The sequence below is a fragment of the Biomphalaria glabrata genome, chromosome 3, assembly GCF_947242115.1.
Source record: "Biomphalaria glabrata chromosome 3, xgBioGlab47.1, whole genome shotgun sequence".
Taxonomy (NCBI): domain Eukaryota; kingdom Metazoa; phylum Mollusca; class Gastropoda; family Planorbidae; genus Biomphalaria; species Biomphalaria glabrata.
In genome coordinates, this window is record NC_074713.1 from 31,880,778 (window position 1) to 31,896,471 (window position 15,694).

A 15,694-nucleotide genomic window follows, 5' to 3' on the forward strand; every position below is an offset into this window, starting at 1 on the left:
TTAGAATAATATTGAAGATAGAGGTTTTCCTTCTTAAAACGCTCTATAAGGGGATTTTAAACCAAAACCATAGAGGGGTTTTAAACTTTAAAAAAAAGCCATCTGTAGGAGAAGGGTTAAAACCCCCTATTGGCTTGGCTACGCTTAAATAATTTTAGTGTGTAATTTGCTTTTTTTATATTGAAGAGGTATTTTTAAAGCATCAAGCCCCTCTGCAGTGGGGTTTAAACTCAAAACCCCTTTTGGCAACGCTCATAGCATTTTGAGTGCGTAATTTGCTTTTTTGTTTTACATTGAAGATGTATTTTTTAGCTTCAAACCCCGCTGGGGGGGGGGGGGTTAAACTCAAAACCTCGATGGCTACGCTGGTAGAGTTTTGAGTGTATAATTTGCTTTGATTTTAATATTAAAAGTAGAGGGCCTATTTAGATACGATTTTAGAGTATGTAATTTGCTTTAATTTTATGTATTGAAAAGATATTTTTTAACTTCAAAAACCACTGGAGTGGAGTTTAAACTCAAAACCCCTTTGACTACACTCATAGAATTTTGAGTGTATAATTTGCTTTGTTTAAATATTAAAGAGGTATTTTTTACATTCGAACCCTGCTGAAGGGGGGTTTAAACTCAAAACTGAGTCAAAACCCATTTAGCTACGCTCATAACATTTTGAGTGCGTAATTAGCTTTATATTATATTGAACAGGTATTTTCTAGCTTCAAACCCTACTGAAGGGGGAGGGGTAAACTCAAAACCCCTTCAATATTTTGAGAGTGTAATTTGTTTTTTTATTGAATAGGGAGTTTATCGTAAATTTTGAAGAGGGTTTTAAAATCAAAATCTTCCTTAACTGTGCTCTTGGAATTTGGAGGATTGTCGTTTGCATGTTTCTTTTTGTTTTTGTTTTATACAAGAGGATGATTTAACTGCTAAAACCCCTTGTAGGGGGTTTTAAACTCAAAACTCAAAACCCCCTAGTAAGGGGTTTTAAACTAAAAAACCCTTGGTTGTGCTGGGGCAAGTGATGGTTTAGTATTAACATCTCACCTAAAATAAACAAAATCAAAGCAAAAAATCAGTCACTAAATTCCGATTTCATTTCGGGGGGGGGGGGGTTTGAACTTAAATTCATTTTTCAAATAAAAACATTTGCTTGTAGGCCTACATATATTTTAATGAATAGACTCAATTTTGTATGTTCATGCATTAAAGTATTAAGTAGATCTTGAGTTAGACAAAAGATCTAGATCTAGATTAATCTTGGATAGAGTTCATTCTGCACGTGCGTGAATGCTTCGCTTTGAGCATGCGTGACCTTTTTTATTAGATTACGCGATTCATGAATGAGACTATTAGAATATATCTCAACACGGCTTCGCAGCTTTAGCAAACGAATGTATGAAACATGCTTTGGAAAATCAAATTTGAATGTTTATTTGATTAAAATATGAAATGAATGGACTATAATTAGTATGTTCATGTGTTAAAGTATAAAACTATCTTTGCGAAGAGCAGTTCTATCATCTTAGAGTTGAATTAAAGATTTAGACCTAGGAAAAGAGAGATGTGTAACTTTTCGGGTAATGTCTAACGAAATAATGTACGTCAGTAATTCTAAATTCGCAGATATAAGGAACGAATTTATGTAAAAATGCAAATTTGAAGTTTAATTTTATTAAATAATGTAATCAATAGACTATATTTTGTATTTTCATGTGTGAAAGTAAAAAACTATCTGCGCAAAGTGTAGTTCTTAAAATTAGATCTAGATCTAAATCCTTTCGATCTTTCCTCATGTCAACATGGTAAACATGGCCTAGTTTTATAAGATACTATACTTTTATAGAGTCGGTCAACTTTTTTTTTTTGAGGGTCTTAATTTAATTTTTTTAAGGCTACGATACATACACTACGGTCCCAGTTAGTACACAAGGAACATTTATGCCAATTTTTATCAAGATTGGTCAAACGATTTTGATTTCTATTCGGCACATACATACATACATACATACATACATACGCCTTACATTCTACTTTATAGTATACTAGCTGTTAATTAAGATCTAGGTTCACAGTCAGCAATAAACAAACAACAACCATTAGTGTCATGGCGGAGAATGATACTTTATTATATTGAATGCGTGCACCTTGGCGCACCATATCAACATCCCCTTTTCTTTAAAAAAAAATAAAAAAAATAAAACATTTCGGGGAGTATCATAGAAAAAAAATAAAACAAAATCACAACATAAAAACTAAACATAACATACGCTTCAATGAATATGAAACATATCACGTTTAAAAATCAACATTCAATAGTTCATTAAGACACATAGTCATTGAATCTTGTCGGTTTCTTCAACTGATCCCTTGGTCGCAGGGAATGATGAGTTGATGAGTGGTGAATGTGTTGATCATGAGTTCTATTGTCCTGTATGTTGTCATCAGTATCGGGAAATATATCTTCTTCTGTTTCTCTGTTCGGGTTGATATGCACTCTGTTTCTTTGGTACACTGCACCATTGTCACCTCGAATAATGTAAGCTCTCTGATTGACTTGAGACTGGATTCTTCCACGTCTCCATGTAGGGTCATTAGGAGATTGGAAATAGACCATCTGTCCAGTTCTCAGCTGACTTAAATTTCTTGACTTCTTATCATAAGATGTTTTTACACTCATCTGACGTTTTTCTTTCCTTCTCATAATGTTCTCTTGACATGTAGAAATCTTAATGTTACTCCTTTTGTTTGGTATCAGTGTTCGAGTCATCCGACCAAAAAACATCTGAACTGGGCTTAGATTTGTGTCTTGCCTTGGAGTATTTCTAAATTCCAGAAGAGCTTTATAAGCATCTGACTTTGATTCTCTAGATTTCTTCATTATGTTCTTCAAAATTTTAACTGCTGACTCAGCCTTTCCATTGGATTGATGGTGTCCTGGAGAGGATTTCAAATGAGTCCCTCCCCATTCCATCATAAATTTGGAAAAATATTCCGATGTGAACTGAGGTCCGCTATCAGATATACAGACTTTGGGCACCCCATATCTTGCAAATAAAACTTTCAGCTTCTTTATAATTGCGTGTGTTGTTGTCAACTGCATGTTTTCTACCTCTATGAAATTTGAATAATAGTCCACTATTATTAGATATTGTTGGTCACACATTTGGAATAAATCAATTCCAATCTTGTCCCACGGATTAGAACCTATTTCGTAATTCTTCTCTCTGATTTGCTGGTTTATTTTTCTGACAAATGTAGCATGAGTTGGCTATTTCCTGTATTCGAGCTGATAATCCAGGCCAGAAAAATGTTTCTTTTGCTCTTCTTTTCATTGAGTCTTCTCCCAGATGTGCTGCATGGAGTTTTTCTTCTATTTCCTTCCTCGGGGTATGATTATTTGTTCTCCTTTCAACAAGAGTCCGTCTTCGTATGTTAACATGTCTCTTTGTGAAAAATATTGTTTTAGTTCAGGTAAACTATTATGTTTGTCTGGCCATCCATTTAGGATATACTGAATAAGTGTTTGCATTGTTCTATCTTTCTCTGTCTCGATTCTGACTTTCTCCAGCACTGCATCTGGTATTGCCAGTCCGACTGTATTGACACAAATATCAGGGATATCACTCTTTTCCTCTAATGGGTCTCTTACTCAAAGTATCGGCTATGAACAAATTTTTGCCTTTGACATATTGAAACTGGATATCGTAACGATAAAGACGCATCATTAGACTTTGTAGCCTTCTCGGAGCAGAACTGAGTGGTTTTTGAAGGATGTTTTCCAGTGGTTTATGGTCATTCTGAACTATAACTGTCCTGCCATACGTATACTGGTCAAAACGTTCCAAACCAACAACCACTGCTAACAATTCTTTTTCAATCTGTGCCCATCTTTCCTGAGTATCAGTTAATGATCTAGAAGCATATGCTATTGGACTGCCATCTTGTAATAACGCTGCTCCCAACCCATTTTGGCTACTGTCTGCTTGTAATGTAAGCTCTTTGTTAGGGTCAAAATATATCAATGTGCCATGAGTCGATATTTTCTGTTTTATCTTGTTGAAAGCTCGTGTGCATTGATCAGACCAAACAAATGGTGTGTTCTTTCTGATCAACTCTGTTATGGGCTGTAAATCTGTCGACAAATCTGGAACAAATCTTGCAAGATATTGAACCATGCCACAGAATCTTCGGACTGATGAAATATCTTTTGGAGCATTCAAACTCAAAATCGCAGATACTTTGTTCGGGTCTGGTTTTATTCCTGCTTCTGTAATAATATGACCCAAAAATTTAATCTCAGCTGTTCTAAAAACAGACTTTTCGTGGTTCAGTTTAATCTTCTTTTCTTGACATCTCTTCATCAGCTCTCTTAGGTTAATATCATGATTTCTGAGTGCCTCTTCTTTCGTTCTTCCTCTTCCTACCACTATAATATCATCAACGTAATTGAAACAGCCTTCCAGTCCTTCTAGTGCTAGATTTAATCTTCTCTAAAAAATTTCTGAACTCACTTTCAGACCAAAAGGTAATCGTTTCCATTTGTATCTACCAAAAGGGGTTATCATTGCTGCCAAATTAGATGACGCTGTGTCTAGTCTGACATTGCAGAAAGCTTCTTGCACATCCAATTTGCTGAATATTTTGGCATCGTTCAAATCTGCCAATATGTCATCTAAAGTAGCAAGATTATAGAATTCCCTTAGTAAAGCTTTATTCAGGGCTTGTGGATCTATGCAGATTCTAATTTTTCCATTAGCTTTTTCCACAATTGCCATCTGACTCACCCACTCTGTAGGCTCTAACACTGGTTCTATGATTCCTCTCTGCACTAGGGTCTTTAACTCCTCCTTAACTCTTTCTTGTAAAGCAATAGGGATCTTTCTACACGGCAGAACCTTGGGCTTAATGCTGCTATCAATCTTTAAAGACACTTCTCCTAAGTCACCCAAATCACCAGTAAACTTTGGACTACAGTCTTCTTCTTGGTTATTCATTACTGATGCTATGAACCTATCTTTATTGACTTTGATTAACTTCATTCTTGTTAAAGTTTCATGACCTAGAAGGCATGCTAGATTATTTGGTACAACTATATATTCCACCTCAAATGTTTCGTTAGTTTTCTCATTTCTCGTCGTTAGAGTGGCTTTCCCTATGGGTCTCATTTCAGTCTTATTCCACATTAGTAATCTTTGCGTTGCCTTTTCTATCTGATTCTTATTTACGTATTTTTCCTGGATGGTGTTTACATCAGCTCCACTATCCATTTGAAACCTTACACGGTGACCATTCACTGTCACAAACTCACAAAGCACCTGGCTCTGATGGACTGAAATATTTAAAATGGTTGGTGTCGCCCTAACCGAGCAGCTAACAGACTTGTTCGCTTTTTGCTGGGAGAGGTGCGTGGTCCTACTTGAACTTCGAGATTCCGTAATCATTTCCCTATTCAAAAAGGGTGACAAGTCTAACTGCTTCAACTATCGAGGCATTACGCTTCTGCCAGTAGCAGGAAAGATCTTTACTTGAGTCTTGCTCGACCGACGAACCCACTCTTTTGTGGACGAGAGCCAATGCCGAGCACAGACGGACAATAGTTATGCTTGCCCTGGATGTGGCAAAATATGTAGGTCACAGCTGGGGCTGCGTAGCCACGGGAACTACTGCATTCTTCAATAATCTTCGGAATCGCATTATTATTATTATATTAGAAGATCGATTTTAAACAGTTATTTGGCGTAGAGTTTTCATAAATAATTCGGAACAATTAAATATTAACGATTGGTAAGGTAAAGTAATATAGGTCATTTCTTTTTTAAAACAAATCGGAACATTCTTTACCAATAATTTTTTTGTGTGATGTTAAGCAAGAAAATTTAATGTAAAATAAGTTTAAAGAGTGATTTTCAACAATCGTTTGTAGTAAATTATTTTCTCATTATAAAATCAAGAATAACCTATTGTCGATATTTTAGTAAAATAAGACATTAAACATATTTTTTTTAATTTGATAATCCGGAACATTATGATATCGATAACTAAACAAGTTACGTATTGTCCAAAATATTTATCAATTTTGCGATTTCAAACAATCATTTGACATAATTTATTTTTTATAAAACATTATCTGGAACAACTTAATAGGCAATTAAATATAAGTCAGTACATAGATTTTCATTTAGCGTTTAAATTCTATTTATTGTAAACATCCGGAACAACTTTTAATATTGATCATGAGAATGTTTTTGTCTTAAGCAAGACAATTAAATGAAGTATACGTTAGAAGAGGAATACCAAACATTCATATTAATTGTTTGTCACACAAACACCCAGAACAAACTATTAAAACTATTGCGATGCTTGAAGTTTAAATCATATTTTCAATACGTTTTAGTCTTTTTTTTCGATCTAACCGAGACAGACAGACAGACAGTCCAACAGACAAAACACACAAAAGAAAGCAGCTTTTATCATGATGGGGGCACACAAAAAATATATTGTTAAAACCCTGCCATGCTCACCGCGATCCAAGATAGTGCAGAAAGAAGGTGCGCACTATCTGTGACTAAACAAGTCGGATGTTGTGTTTGTCATGTATCAGTGTAAATAAACGTCTATGTCTCGTTGAGTTGCCTCCCTTCAGTTAATACAATTGGTGTCAGAAGTGGGATCATAGGCGACTCAACGAGAGGAGGTAGGATTCTAGCACAATGGCATCTTTGAAACAACTAGACCAGCTTTTAGTTACAGAGCTAAGGCAGGAACTTCGTTACAGACGCCTGAAGTTTGGGGGTAGCAAGGAGGTGCTTACAGCTCGTCTTGGGCAAGCCCTGATAGATAAAGACAAAGATCCGGAGACCTACCTATTTGAAATTGAACCGGAGATTTATGAGCTTATTGGCAAGATAAATGAAGGTATTGATGCAATGTGTGAACCAATTAACAGTATGGGGAACAACGTAGATAAAATGGTGTCTCAAATGCAAGAAGGAGCAGACTCGTTGGTAAAGGAGCAGTTGCCTGTAGACTCGTTGGTCAAGAAGTTGCGTGGTCAAGACTGTGGTTGCACAAACAGTGGTGACGGAGACGCTGGGGATTTGAGCGCAGTCTGTGTCTGTGTTGTGGGCAAGTCTTGTGGTTGTGACTTTCGAGACGAGAAACGTGACAATGATTGCTGTGATGATCTCAACGAGTTGTACCAAATCGAAGGGAAAGAGACAAATGAAGAAACTGAAGACTGTTACGTGCCTGAAGCGTTTGTTCCTATTGTACCTGTTACCATTACCTTAACTGAAGTCTCGTATGTGCCTGAAGCGTTTGTTCCTGTTGAACCTGATACCTGTATCTCAATGAGCTGAACAGATGAAGACAACGTTGGGTCTGCGTCTAAGCCTGTTGCTGTAGACCTTAAGGACCTCTGCCTATCTGCCGGTGCTCACGAGGTAAATTCGAAGCTCGACAACTGCATCCAGAAGTTTAGCATGACCTGTACGTGGACACATCACACAGGGAATGTGGATGCCAAGAAAACTACAAGCAAAGTATGTGTACTTCTGCCATCATCATCGACATTGGCATAGACGAATGTCAATCAACCCAGGCTAAATCTGAGCTGTCAAGAGGAAGACATTCGAAACTTGAGCTTTAAGAGACATATCTCCTGGATGTGAAACTGTTGGGTGAGGGTGACTGCGGGGCATTGGACTTTGTTTGCAACGTTGCTGCATGTGAACCTGTAGTCTCCTTGGGAAGCGTCTGTCAGGAAGGTCTGCTGAGACAGCTTGTCCGATCAACGGCTGTGCTGAAGAAAACAGTGCTCGACACTGTGCCATGCGCACCGCCATCCAAGATAGTGCAGAAAGAACGTGCGCACTATCTGTGACTAAACAAGTCGGATGTTGACATGGGAGAGAAAAGATTTCCGCCCACGTAGGGAGCCAATATGGAGATGCTGTACTCAAGGCAGATGCAGTTTGTGTTTGTCATGTCTCAGTGTAAATAAACGTCTATGTCTCGTTGGAGTTGCCTTACTTAAGTTATTACAATATGTATAATCTGAATTTTTTTTTGAGTAAACTAATTTAGTACCAAGTCACCGCGGCCGTCACGCTACTGCACGAAAGTCGCTGGATAAAAGTCGATTAAAAAAAAAATGTGCGTGACTGTCACATACAAAGGGCATTCTTAGCCTTTATAAACAAATATAAATGTTTTCTTTTACTTTTAGTAGCTAGTGTACCAGAAATCAACACAGTTAATTAACACTTGTGTCTGTTGTGAACATTTGCACATTTTAGAAATATATTTGACTTAGTGACACAGAAAATACACAGAAAATAGTCGTTCTTTGTTAACATATTGTAACCAAGTCTCCCTTCTATTTATGTATTGTTTTAGATTTAATGTATTTTAGAAAACAAAATGTAGCTGTTGCACCTACACTTTTCAAGCCACATCGCATGGTGAAATAATAGTTGTCATGTCTCTTCTAGTGTTTGAGATCTGTGGGTGACAGACGGACATTTTGCTCAAACCTAAAAGCGGCTTTTCCCCTTACGGGGTCGCTAAAAAACATGACGTGGTCACCATAGTGTACCGATTATACGATAAAGTTGCTTCAAGTTTATTGAAAGAATATTTAAACTTTACTAATTTTTTATTATATTTTTTAGTTGTATAATGGAAAGTATTGTCTTAAAAAAAAAATTGTATTTAAAAAAAATATTTTTCTTGTTCTCTATTATAAATTATAACCCTACTGTCTTGCTCTAGAAGATTTATCTATGGTATTAGCAAATCAGTTGTTTTTTTATATCTACTAAATTAGAAATACAATATCCAAATATAGCATAAGTAAAAAAGCGGTGTTTACTGTACACCATAGTTACCTTTGTATTGGATTGGAAAAGTAGTTGAGTATTTGGTGACATCACTTGCTAGACCAGAACGAGAGACTAAAATAATAAAAAAAAATATTGTAAAGTATTGAATGCAATAGAGATCAAGTTTTTCTTTTACAAATTTAGTTTACATTTATGTCTAAAAATGTCAATACTACATGATAATGCGAAAAAGTATATTTGAGACTTTGCTATACTTACTGAAATGGAAAAATGTTTTTTGTTTAGGCATAGTTGAAACTATATTACAAAGTAAAATAAAGTAGCTCTCTACTATTGTTTAAAAGTAGATGGACATCTACAGAACACTAAGGAATGGCTGTGAGAGCTTTCATTTGTTTTTGCATCGCCATTAATCCACACTGAGAGTGTAACTGGATTGATGACTCATTGGCACTCTACAGCAAGCATTCACATTGGTGTCTCCAAGTTGTGTTTACTCTTGGTTCACATTACAGCGTGATAGTCTTTAGGGAGGACTGGGACAAAGTGCCATAGATGAACAGGTGACTCTCAATCAGATATTAACAATAAACAAATTCAGCTTGTAAAGTAAACGACCTCCGAGAGGCAATCGTCACAAAAAAAACAACTAGCTGGAAAGTAGTTAGGGTTCGACAGCGGATGTCCTGAGATTGTTCTTCATGGGCGCAGTGCGCTATCAATTGGACTAGAGTCTACTTGTTCATGTGTACGCTTTGTAAACGTCTATAACAGGTCTAGATGTTGCTCGAAATCAAGCCTTATTAGAGGTACATTTCGAACAACGCCATAGCCACCGGAGAAAAGGTAGAAGTACCACTGACCCAGAGAGCGAGCTGTTATACTAGTACATAAAGGTATAGACGACTGGAGGAAAGTAGCCCGACCCCCAGACATATGATTACTGTTTATTGTAATCTTGTCACAATAAAAAAAGGTTAAAAGTATCACTTACAACCTATGATAACAAAGATCAAATGTATATTAAACTCAATAGGTTACAAGAGACAGCTGCCCTTAAAGTAATTATATCACAACAAGAAGTACACACTGAACTAGACCAGTTGACTTTTCTCATGTTTTAAATAGTTACTGGCTGGAACATCTACTTTTTTAATTTTTAAAAATAAACTGGCACGTTTTAACGATCCCCTTTATATACTTTTTAGCATTTGGATTATTTTAACGGCCAGCTTTCTTTCTCTTTACTTCTCTCTCTCTCTCTCTCTGGAACCATATTTTAGTTTTCTTCACCCTGCGCATCATAGATGTGTCTCTAACTTTAGAATGTTTACTTGAATTGGAACGACACACGTCATAAAGCCTCCTCCCACGACACACGTCATAAAGCCTCCTCCCACGACCCACGTCATAAAGCCTCCTCCCACGACCCACGTCATAAAGCCTCCTCCCACGACCCACGTCATAAAGCCTCCTCCCACGACACACGTCATAAAGCCTCCTCCCACGACCCACGTCATAAAGCCTCCTCCCACGACACACGTCATAAAGCCTCCTCCCACGACACACGTCATAAAGCCTCCTCCCACGACACACGTCATAAAGCCTCCTCCCACGACACACGTCATAAAGCCTCCTCCCACGACACACGTCATAAAGCCTCCTCCCACGACACACGTCATAATGCCTCCTCCCACGACACACGTCATAAAGCCTCCTCCCACGACACACGTCATAAAGCCTCCTCCCACGACACACGTCATAATGCCTCCTCCCACGACACACGTCATAAAGCCTCCTCCCACGACACACGTCATAATGCCTCCTCCCACGACACACGTCATAAAGCCTCCTCCCACGACCCACGTCATAAAGCCTCCTCCCACGACACACGCTTTTGGTCCTTGAATTCCAGTATAGCTTTCATTTATCCGCTCACCCCCCCCCAGCCCTCCCATCCACAACTAAAAAGTTAGTCCAACGTACAATGACTTTACTTCGACTTCTCAATTCTGTATATACTATACCCCATACCCCCCACACACCATACACACACACATGCTTTCAGACTTTCGGCCATTTTTTAAATTACAATTACAACGCCTAATTTTTTTTTTTGCATCTTCACATTAACTGAAGCTTCAGCACGCACTTTTCAGCTTTTAAATTCTATGTATAATACCTTTGGTTGGTTTTACTTTTTAAAAAAATTCCACATTCAAAAGACTAGCAATGAACGGTATTAGACACCGCAAATATTCATTGCTCTCTCTCTTTTTTTCTCTCTCTATCTATCGAAAAACAAACTAATCCTAAAGATAGATCTCGAGACTCAAGATGTATCCTTAGATTCTCTAAGAATTGTGTTTAGACCGCGGAAGTGTAATGTAATGCAAGTTTTTAAAACACGTTCACTAAGAGGAAAAGAAAGAAAATACAGGAAGTCCTACTTTCTGCTACTTTTACCTTAGATAGAGACATTAGAATTCCAGAATTTGTCCTTTTGAGGAAATTGGAAAATAAAATACAAAAGTTTGATAGAAAGCTTTGCGGTTGTTGGCGAATTGCGGTTGTCAGGTTGAGAATCTGTCCAAACCCACGAAGCCTGAATATGTTCTCCGGTGTGCCTAAACCAGTACGCTTAGGACAGGATAGAGGCTTCGTTAGTGATGGCCATGTAGGAAAAAGAAAACTCCGAATCCTAACATGTGTTACTTTGCGGCTATATCCATACACGGGAAAGGCTTAGGGAGTCAACCATGAGGAAAAATCAGGTGCTAGTGACCCTTAGACAGCTTGCAAAAGATAGTGTTCTGGCAGAGCTGCGACAACACTGATCCCAAACTATATCGCCTTTCGCATGCGGTCGCCCCCCATGATAAGTGCCCAACCCAGCACAGATATCGAATGGTAGGGTTTATATACTATCAGAACAAAGTTATTTGTAAAGAAGTCTTGCCAGCGTTATGCTCATTGTGGAGCGAAGGCACTTTTGATGGAAGCGTTCGCGGCAAGAAGTCTTCTGTAGAGCACCCAGATCTCAGAGACATAAAATAGTGTAATGAGAACCACTGCTTAATAAACAATGATTAATGAAGAGCCCCTATTCCGCCATACCCTCAATTGGAGGCGACCAAAATCGCTTTAGCTCGATGCTTGTCTATTTCTGTGCAGCCAATGTACGTGAAGTGGTCGAGAACATTCAAGAGTTGAGCCTTCAGATACAGTGGATGTGTATATAAAGCAACGTTCTTAATCAAAACTATGTTTATTAATAATGCAATGGTTTCGAGATGAAGGATGAGTGCTGTGTTTCAAACCCACTTGCGACCTGCATATTTTTTTACATTTCGTGCAGACAAAGTCGTTGTCCGCTGGCGGTCTATTTAAGTTTTCTTTTCGTCTTCTGCGCCTGTCTTCAATAAAAGCTTTTCTTTGGGTCTCAAATGTGTGTCTCACAGACTTTGTGGGAGCTCTACATCTGTCTCTTTCAGAGGCCAACTGCTGTCAGATACTTTCCTCTATGGCAGTGAGGGCGAAATGGCGCCTGAGTTGATATTTACAGCGCTTACGCCGTGTGAGATAAGTGTCACAGCCAGCTGTTGAATGGTAATTAGTGCTTCTATAATGTCCTCACTAGCAAAATAGAGTCATTTGTAATGTAATCTTGTGCCCATTAAGGAGCCTTAAATGCCTTTGGTAGAGCATCCAGCGCTCAGATCCATACAAATGTGTGGTGAGAACAACCTCTATAACAACATTGATGTTTGTTGCTAGGTAAGGAGACCTATTCCGCCATACTCTCAGTTTGAGTAGGACCTAATGCATTGTTATGTTAATGATCGCAGGCAAACATAATTAAAACACTTTCTAGGAAGGAGTCTGTGGGGTTCATTGAATGTTCATGATGTACAATGTTAACCCGAAGACACGCTACGTTCCTTTAAGTAATTACTACTATAATAGGTCATTCAGTGGCGTCACTAGGGTTGGTGTCATCCGGTGCGGCCCGCACCACCACCCCCCCGCATCCCCCTAGTGACGCCACTGGGTCTTATGTCAATTTTTTTTATCACTTCCTACTTAACAAAACCTTTAAGAGAAAACAAAAAAAAAAAAAAAAAACTTAAAAAAAAAACAACAAAGCTTATATTAAGTGTATCAATTAGTTTAGATCAGTGATGAGATTAAATTTGTAATACATCTAGACTAACAATAATAAATCTATGCGATTACAAATATTTTTACCAATTGTTTTAGTTTAGTTCAATTTCATGCTTTTAGATTTCTCAATGGGCTATGATCCTATCACTTGTCTAGGGTGACCCGACAAAATAGCGCGAAATTTCCCGACAAAATAACGCGGACATATATATGTTGTGTATAAAGGTACTGGAATTTAGTAAGTAAAGGTCCTGAGTAGCATTTTTGTTGAGGTCTCTAGTCTCTATCTTCTTCAATAGTAATAGATCTAAAAGCATGCCACATTTGCAGAGAAAGAGAGTACTTTAAATACATTTCTATCTCATTTTACTTTTTTTCATCAATGTTTAAATTGCATAACAAATGTTTTGAAATGTGGTTCAACGGTTAGGTTTATGATGATTTGTATGTTACACGTGTGTTATAGTAAAATCAGCAATCTTATCTTCGGCATCTCTCTGTGACAGGTGGGGTAATGTGACGTGTGTTTGGCACGTTTTATGTCTAGGGGATGACTATTTTTAAAGCTATCACACCCCCACTTATCAGCATATGAATCGGGAGCAGACACGCAACGAGACAAGGCAATGAAAGATAGATACAAAAGTTGAAATAAAGGATATTTATTTACATAAATATACATATAATAATAAAAAGGGGGAGGGTTTGCATCTATCTCTAGTATATTCTATGTTTAATCATCACTCTTGCACGTAATAAGAGAGTATGTCACTTTGTCCTCTGACTTAGCTGGTTGTCCTGTTGATGTCGCAGCTGGCTGTGTCCTGGCTTGAGGTTCTGCAGCTGGAGGTGGCGCTCTAGCGGATAGAGGGACGCCGGCGATATAGTTCTTGTGGAGTCTCAGTCCCAAGTTCTAGTATCTGTAGTGGGCACAGTATGGCGGGTGGCCGGATACCGTGGGCACAAGGTTACTGCGGGCAGAGCTGATCTGCCGTGGGCAGTGTAGGTAACAGGATATGTCCAGTGAGTTGCAGAGGGTTGGCGTAGCTATGACGTCTCACACAGATCTGGTCTATAGGGACGTCGCACCTAATAGCTTGACAGGTGGGCTGTCGAATAGGCGGGCAATGCCGATAGCGCCAAATAGTAGAGTTGAGTAGATCTCCGTAGGCGGTAGATGATGCTCAATAGGAAAGTACAGTGCTGAATAGCACTAAGCACATAGATAGGCCAGTAGGCAAATAGGCAGGTAAGTAATCCGATAAATAGGCAGACACCTGAGGGAGGCACCAGGTATTCCTCTAGGAGAAAGAATAAGTGATATAGTCCAGACTCGATAGCTCAGCTCGAATGAGAAAGAGAGGGTGATTTGAGTTGGTTTACTATATATATATGCCTGAAAAGTGTGGGCGGACACCGGAAATGTCCTAGGCTAAGAATTATCTTACACGTGGGTGAAGTCCGACAAGAGCCGCACCTTGGAGTATCACGCGGTGTGTTGACCAGGGTAATCTCTTAGATCAAAGAGAGACGTGAGAGAAGGGGGGGGGAGAAGGATTAGCTTGCATTCAAACCAAGGTGGTGTCAACCGCGATCGTCCTTCAGACATCCGGCGGGAAGACAAAAGAGATTGTGTGTCTACCTTTCCCCGATCAAGGGCAGATAAATGAAAGGACGCGCCTTAGCTATCTCCAAGGTGGTCAACTAAGTCTAGCCTGGAGAGGAAAAGGTGTGGCGGGTGAAGAATTCAGGGGTAGGATGGACAAATAATTAAAATAAAATAAATAAATAAGGAAAAATAATAATTAATGCTGTGATAAATTAGAGTGACTCTGACAGCGAGTTTTTGACTTGTCACACTCTCTTTGATCAAACCAAGGCGTTTCTTGCCTCAACATTGGCAAACTTTTAGGTGTGTCAGGATACGTTCAGCTGGCGATCCCTTTTCTTATTTGTAAATACTGCTTTCGAAGAAATTACCGATGCTCTGACAGATGTTGTAGATGTTATGATTATTGGGAGTACAACTATATTGGTCGCCAGAGATGAAACCGCAAGAGTGACTCCAAGATTTCCGATAGCATAAGGGAATACTAGAGAACGAGTACAAAATATCCAGTGGAGGGATGGTATCATGCATTTCAGCTGTCTATTGACAGTGTTCACCCCAATATCTACCAGTGAATCTCTCACTTCTTCAGAGACCAGAACACTGAGAAAAAGGTTCTGAGGTCCAGTGCTACAGAAAGAAGTCAAGCTGCAAGACAACGTACAACTCCATCTTGACAGACGTCTTGCAGCTTTATTCATAATGTTCAAGCCACTGATGGAGTTTCTATGTGAAATTGCATACAATTTAACTTTGTGAAAGTGTGCATGTGTATGTGTGTAAATCTGACAAGTATGGAAGTATGTTAGAGGATTTTAGAGTTGCATTTTTCGAATATAAATAAATGATATATTTACAAATTATTTATATTTTTGAATAATGTTGCATATTTATATTTTAAGTATTTTAAGATATCTTAAGTGTTTCCTGCGGGGGACAGTGCCCGCCGACCTCCTCGTGGTGTCCCCTGGTAACTGGAGTAAGTCCACCCTTTGCTCTCAGGGTGCTCTGATAAAGGCTAACGTTGCGGGAGCCCCAACTTTCTAGCAGGCTCTCATGCTCTCCTGGTGCAGAG

At 38.6% G+C, this 15,694-nt stretch overlaps 1 protein-coding gene across 4 annotated transcripts in view; it reads right to left on the reverse strand.

The window, feature by feature from the left end:
* The window catches only part of LOC106079149 (uncharacterized), an 80,047-nt gene that overhangs the window by 36,529 nt on the left and 27,824 nt on the right, over nucleotides 1–15,694 (reverse strand). For all 4 annotated transcript variants that reach the window (XM_056024547.1, XM_056024548.1, XM_056024546.1 and 1 more), the window contains exon 3: nucleotides 8,892–8,957. In XM_056024547.1, the coding sequence (XP_055880522.1) occupies nucleotides 8,892–8,957 (66 nt within the window). The remainder of the gene's footprint in view (nucleotides 1–8,891; nucleotides 8,958–15,694) is intronic.